The 7,223-nt window shown below is 45.5% G+C and overlaps 1 protein-coding gene across 3 annotated transcripts in view; it reads left to right on the top strand.

Moving 5' to 3' along the window:
- CKAP5 (cytoskeleton associated protein 5) overlaps positions 1 to 6,199 on the top strand; it is a 97,691-nt gene extending 91,492 nt beyond the window's left edge. For all 3 annotated transcript variants that reach the window (XM_012001398.1, XM_012001397.1, XM_012001396.1), the window contains 2 exons: positions 5,157 to 5,308; positions 5,477 to 6,199. In XM_012001398.1, the coding sequence (XP_011856788.1) occupies positions 5,157 to 5,308; positions 5,477 to 5,719 (395 nt within the window). In that variant the 3' untranslated portion in view covers positions 5,720 to 6,199. The remainder of the gene's footprint in view (positions 1 to 5,156; positions 5,309 to 5,476) is intronic.
- The last annotated feature ends 1,024 nt before the right edge of the window (positions 6,200 to 7,223 follow it).

Here is a 7,223-nt window from a genome sequence, read left to right as displayed (position 1 = left end):
GTCAGGCTGGTCTGGAACTCCCGACCTCAGGTAATCTGCCTGCCTTGGCCTCCCAGAGTGCTGAGATTATAGGCATGAGCCACCGCGCCCGGCCTCACTCTGATCTTTTAATGTGGACATCCCCCAGGGTTCAGTCTATGGTTATCTTCTCTCTTTCTTATTTCCTTAATGAATTCATCTACTTCACTACTTTAAATAACATTTAAATCTCCAGCTTAGACCTCCTTCCTGATTTCCAAACTGCTATATCCTACATGATATCTCCACCTGGGTTTCAAATAGACATTGTTTCTTTTTTTTTTTTTTGAGACAGAGTCTTACTCTGTCGCCCAGCAGGCTGGGGTGCAGTGGTGTAATCTTGGCTCACTGCAACCTCTGCCTCCCAGGTTCAAGTGATTCGCCTGCCTCAGTCTATTGAGTAGCTGGGACCACACCCAGCTGCCACCACACCCAGCTAATGTGTGTATTTTTGATGGAGATAGGGTTTTGCCATGTTGGCCAGTCTCAAAAGCAAACAACAAAAAAAACTAAAGTCCTGATCATCCTGTAAGCCTGATCCATTTTTTTTGTTTTGTTTTGTTTTGTTGTTTTTGTTTTGTTTTGAGACACTCTCATTCTATTGCCCGGGCTGGAGTGCAGTGGTGCGATCTAGGCTCACTACAACCTCCGCCTCCCGGGTTTAAGCAATTCTCCTGCCTTAGCCTCCCAAGTAGCTGGGACTACAGGCGCCTGCCACCACGCCCAGCTAATTTTTTGTGTTTTTAGTAGAGACAGGGTTTCACCATGTTGGCCAGGCTGGTCTCGATCTCCTGACCTCGTGATCTGCCCACCTTGGCCTCCCAAAGTGCTGGGATTACAGGCGTGAGCCATCGCACCCAGCCGATCCATTTACATTCTTCTCCATCTTGGTTGACATCAACTTTATCCTTCGAGTTTGTTCAGATCCAAAGCTTTTGAGTCTTCTCTTCTGTCAGGAAATTATTTTGACTCTACCTGCAAACCACATGCAGAATTCATCCACACTTCTCCTCACCTTCACTGCTACCACCTTGGCGTGGTGTGTTCTCTCTCATCTGTGTTATTGTCCTATCTTCCTACTTGATCTCCCTGCTTCCACCCTGCCTCCCTCTATTCTTTCCTACACATAGCATCAAAATGACTCTAATGAAACATTTTCCAGAGGCTCTCCCTTTCACTCAGCAAAAGCAAAAGGTCCTTTAAAGGTCTCTGAGGTCCTGTGTTTATAGGACCTGCCAGTGCCTCTAGTACCTCATCCCCTAGTCCTCTTCCTGTTGTTTCACTCCAGCCCCAACAGCCCCCTTATTTCTTTTTGAGTCAGGGTCTCGCTCTCTCACTCAGGCTGGAGTGCAGTGGCGTGATCATGGCTCACTGGGTTCAAGCAGTCCTCCCACCTCAGCCTCCCGAGTAGCTGGAGCTACAGGTGCATGCCACCATGCCTGGCTAATTTTTGTATTTTTTGTAGAGACGGGATTTCTCCTTGTTGCCCAGGCTGCTCTCTAACTCCTGGGCTCAAGTGATCCACCCACCTTGGCCTCCCAAAGTTCTGTGATTTCAGGTGTGAGCCACCATGCCTGGCCTCCCCCAGTTGTTTCTGGAACACACCAGTCATGTGTCTTCTTAGGGCCTTTGCACTGGCTATTTCTTACATATAAATGCTCCTCCTAAGATGGCTTTGTTGCCTAGCTTCCTTTCCTTTTTCACATCTTTGTTCAAATACCATCTTAGTAAAACCTTTTTTTTTTTTTTTTGAGATGGAGTCTTGCCCTCTCGCCCAGGCTGGAATGCTGTGGCACGATCTTGGCTCACTGCAGCCTCCGCCTCCCAGGTTTAAGAGATTCTCTTGCCTCAGCCTCCCGAGTAGCTGGGATTATAGACATGTACCTCCATGCCCAGCTAAGTTTTGTAGTTTTAGTAGAGGCAGGGTTTCACCATATTGGCCAGACTGGTCTCCAACTCCTGACCTCAGTTGATCTGCCCGCCTTGGCCTCCCAAAGTACTAGGATTACAGGCATGAGCCACCATGCCTGGCCAGTAAAACCTTATTGTTTAAAACTTGCAACCTATCCCTCACCCCACCATAGCACTTAACACCTCTAACATACTACATAATGTAGTATTTATTAGGTTAATTGTTCAGCATCTGTGTCTAGTCATGCATATCAATATTTTGGCCAATGACGGACTGCATATATGATGGTGGTCCCATAAGATTATTTATTTGAGACAGGGTCTCACTCTGTCATGCAGGCTGGAGTGCAGTGACGATCTCGGCTCACTGCAACCTCCATCTCCTAGGTTCAAATGATTCTTTTGCCTTGGCCTCCCGAGTAGCTGGACAGTTGCATGCCACCACACCCAGCTAATTTTTTGGTTTTTTTTGAGACAGAGTCTTGCTCTGTCACCCAGGCTGCAGTGCAGTGGTGCGATCTCAGCTCACTGCAAGCTCCGCCTTCCGGGTTCACGCCATTCTCCTGCCTCAGCCTCCCAAGTAGCTGGGACTACAGGCACCCGCCAACATGCCCGGCTAATTTTTTTGTATTTTTAGTAGAGACGGGGTTTCACCGTGGTCTCGATCTCCTGACCTCGTGATCCACCCGCCTCGGCCTCCCAAAGTGCTAGGATTACAGGCGTGAGCCACGGTGCCCGGCCTTTTGTATGTATTTTTAGTGGAGACAGGGTTTCACCATGTTGACCCAGCTGGTCTTGAATTCCAGGTCTTCCTGGTCTCAAGTGATCCCCCCGCCTCAGCCTCCCAAAGTCCTAGGATTACAAGTGTGAGCCACCATGCCCAGCCAGTCCCATAAGATTATAATGGAGCTGAAAAATTCCTATCACCTGATGATACGTAGTAGCTGTCATAATGTCGTAGCACAATTATTTTTGTATAAGTCTAGTGTAGCCTAAGTGTACAGTGTTTATAAAGTTGACAGTAGTGTCCCAGGGTTTCACCTTCACACACCACTCACTCACCCAGAGCAACTTCCAGTCCTGCAAGCTCTATTCCTGGTAAATGCCCTATACGGGTGTACCATTTGTCTTTTATACGGCATTCTTATTGTACCCTCTCTCTGTTTAGATACATACTTAACATTGTGTTAAAATTACCTACACTATTCAGTATGGTAACAAGCTATACAGGCTTGTAGCCTAGATGTGTGGCAGGTTATACCAACTAGGTGTTCGCATAACTATGAAATTACCTAACAAATGCATTTCTCAGAACGTGTCCTTGCCCTGAAGCCACATGATGTTATTCGTTAAATGATATGAATGAATGCAGTAACTAAGTTTAAGCTGAAATGTTACTGCCCCCACAGTGAGAAAGTCCCTGTTTGAGAATTACTGCTCACAGGATCTAGAGACAAACGGAAGACTTAGGAGGTTTCAGTTATAGAAAATAACTATCATGAGCCTTAAACCAAGACAAGAAAGACCCAACTGCAAAAGTGCCCTCTCATCAGTGTTGTTGTGCTTAGTTCTTTCCGAGTTTAGTGACATTCACCTGCTCTTACATTTGAGAATGTGTTTGCCTGTCAAAGCATGTCATGTCTCTTTGTGGTTTTCAGACCCTGATCATATCTACTCTCAGCCTGTATCTTGCTGGGCTGAAGCTTCAGTTAATTTTGTTCTCTTAAACAGGAGTTCTTGTTTTTGACACCTTAAATTATGCCTTTCCAAGACTTTACAAGTCTTTTTATTTTTTGAGATGGGGTCTCTTTGTTTTTGTGGGGTTTTTTTGAGACAGGGTCTCTCTCTGTCACCCAGGCTGGAGTGCAGTGGTGCGATCTAGGCTCACTGCAGCTTCTGCCTCCTGGGTTCAAGTGATTCTCTTGCCTTGGCCTCCCCAGTAGCTAGGATTACAGGTGTGAGCCACCATCCCCAGCTAATTTTTGAATTTTTTTTAGAGACAGGGTTTCACCATGTTGGCCAGGCTGGTCTTGAACCCCTGACCTCTAAGTGATCCACCTGCCTCGGTCTCCCAAAGTGCTGGGATTACAGGCGTGAGCCACTGCGCCTGGCCGGGGTCTTGTTTTGTTGCCCCGGCTGGTCTTTAATGAAAAAGACCTCTAAGGAGTTAAAGTATGGTGCGCAAAATGTCAAACAGTATGCCACATATAAACATACCATGGTTTGATCAGGGCAGGCATTCTATCCTCATTTCCAAAGCCCTTTTTGGGGATGTTCGACGTGTGATAATTTTCGCCTAAACAGCACATTTGCAACCCAAGCATGTATTCCCACTGATTATTAAATTGATTTTGTGCCTTAGAGTATTCAGACATCTCTTATTGTTGGCTTTTACATAGTTCTTCATTCATTTTTCACCCCCTCAGAGGATTGTCCTCATCTTTACATTAAAGGAGTCCTTTTTCCCTGGAGTAACCTGGTCTACCTTTCTGTTTACCATAAGGCAGTGTTTCCTCCCAGTACCTTACCTTTGGGGCCTGTGGAATGCATTTGCATTGATACCAAGTGAAATATTTTAAAGGCCTGCGTTGTATCGTTGTTCATTCAGAAATTTAGGAAGTGTGATGGATTTTTTCTTGTTTTGGTTTTCCTCTCTCCTGCCAGATATTGATCTTAGTGGTAGGTTACAGACACTCCAGTTCTACGCCCTCTTTAGATAATTGTTGGACACCTCCTTCTCTTCCCCATGAATACCCCATAGCCTTGGACACCTTGCTTCCTTCACAGGTTCAAATGAGTGTCTCCTATGTGACATTGGTCCAAACTTAATCTAATTCTTCCAAACATTTAAGGTCCTCTGGTTTTTCGGTTGGGCAATTACAGTATCCTCAGGAGTAGCTTCAGCTTTTTGGATTGCCCAAGTCACCCCTGGGATTATTGGAGTATAATCCCCTGCATAACCCAGGACGCAGATGGATGACCCAATTTACATTCTGCCTTTCTGTATCAATTTTTTGTGTTCTCAAGAAGCTTATATTGTATAGTTCAGAGCATCCTTATCACCAACTCCAGGTAGATTCTTGTGGAATTTTTAGTTTTCAAGTATAGTAACAATATTCAAGCCCCAGGAAATTCTTAATTGTTCTTTTTGGTGGGAGATTAACCAAGGCACTTTAGAAGGGGGATATGTGGATATCTGAATATTCTTTCTACCTTTTCCTCTCTAGGCATCTCCCCTCAGATGGAGGTCACATGTGTGCCCACACCCACAAGCACAGTGTCCTCCATAGGTAACACAAATGGGGAAGAAGTGGGGCCATCTGTCTACCTGGAAAGGCTAAAGATCCTCCGACAGCGATGTGGTCTGGACAACACAAAGGTACTATTCCTTTTCTTCTGTGCAGCTCAGGGAGGGTAGTCACAAGCAGGTTCAAGGCAGGCTGGCCCACAGAGAAGTGTAAAGCTTAGACTTGCTGTATGTGGTTCTGGAGCTGCATCTTGACCTCCTTGACCTGACCTTAGACAATCTCTCTCCTTCTCTCAATAGCAAGATGACCGACCTCCTTTGACCTCTTTGCTCTCCAAACCAGCAGTTCCTACCGTTGCCTCTTCCACAGACATGCTCCACAGCAAACTCTCTCAACTCCGGGAGTCTCGGGAGCAGCACCAGCATTCAGACCTGGATTCTAACCAGACTCACTCTTCAGGAACTGTGACCTCCTCCTCCTCCACAGCTAACATAGACGACTTGAAAAAAAGACTGGAGAGAATAAAGAGCAGTCGCAAATGAAGCTGCCCCATTCCCCTGGCACCCTGCAGCTTTAGTTTACTAAACTAGAAGCCCTCATAGTTGAAAGTGGCCTCAGCAGGCCTAGTGTATACAGACTGGTTGTACGTATCATGCCGTGGAGCTGGGGGAGGAGTCGTTGTGGCACAAGTACTTGTACATACTCTGCTTCTCTTCGTCAGCGTCCCGCTGCTCTAGAAGACTGTCCGTGGATGAGTTTAGTGTACAGACTTGTAAACAGCTGCCCCCTTTGCTCAGTCTAGTTCCCAGATCCTTTTCTTTTTAATTGCTCATTTGTAAAATTGTCCTAATCTTTCCTAGCTTTCTAATAGTTAATATTAGAAACTCTTTAATAGTTTTCCTTTCAGTTTGTGAGCTCTTCTCTGTCGCCCTGAAGGGTCACTGTATTCTGTATGAATGCATGGCATGATACAACTAATTTAAGAGTCTTTTATAAATAAAGTTTGCATTAACTATACCTGACTCCCAAGATGCTCCATATCATAGAGTGTTGGGCAGCAATTTTTTAACTTCTTTTGGTACCAGCTGGGTATTCAGCCAGTTAGGGAAAGGTTCATTACTGCTTACAGAGCTTCCCTTTTTCTTGGCTCACAGACTTGAAGCTGTCTTTTATTCCTTTGGAATGGAAGGAACTCTCCTTTCCTGCTCTCCACATGCAGCTCCTAGGGAGCAGAAAAATCTCATCCTTCCTTGTTTTGAGATTTTGGTCATGATTTCCCTCTGCTCATCACCAGTCGTTTGAAGGAGCTCTTGGGCATCCTACCACTTTGCTGACCAAAAGCACACAAGATTGCGCCGAGATTGGCTGGGCTTCAGTGGTTCTCACACTACAACTAGATTTGTGTTCATTTGACTCATGGAGTTTGGGACAGCTTAGTGGTTTCCTGCTTGGTTATATGAGTCTCTTTTGGTCCAGGCTAATAGTTGCTTCACGTTCAGTCAGAGTAAGGATGAGAAAGTGAGCTGAGTATTCACCTCTGGAATAAATTCCACAAGACCTCCCTCCACAGTCAGAAAAACTCTTCAGGATGAAAAGGTTCTGGATTGAGGAGGAGATTTTGGGCAGTTGTAAAGTTCAAAGGAACTTGTCTGTTGTAGCCCACCTTCAACTCAATTGATGTCTAAGAAATGAAAGACTGATGGAAGATTAATCCTGTAAAGGTTCCAGTCATCGTTTTCAGGTGACCCTGGAGCCTCCTGAAATTAAACTTATCTCTCCTTTATAGTGGGAACATGGGAGTGGGTATTTGTTCACCCAAATACCCGGAGTGGGTATTTGTTCACCCAAATACCCGGAGTGGGTATTTGGAGGCATTTGCTTCTATAGTAGAAAGACATATTTAGAAAGAATGGCTACAAAGGCTGGGCCTGGTGGCTCACTCATATAACCTTAGCATTTTGGGAGGCTGAGGTGGGTGGATCACTTGAGCCGAGGAGTTCAAGACCAGCATGGGCAACACGGCTCTACCAAAAAAAAAAAAAAAAA

This window comes from Mandrillus leucophaeus, unplaced genomic scaffold (assembly GCF_000951045.1).
Source record: "Mandrillus leucophaeus isolate KB7577 unplaced genomic scaffold, Mleu.le_1.0 Scaffold66, whole genome shotgun sequence".
NCBI lineage: Eukaryota > Metazoa > Chordata > Mammalia > Primates > Cercopithecidae > Mandrillus > Mandrillus leucophaeus.
The sequence above is the reverse complement of the archived record's forward strand: the minus strand, read 5'-3'. Positions and strand labels throughout refer to the sequence as shown.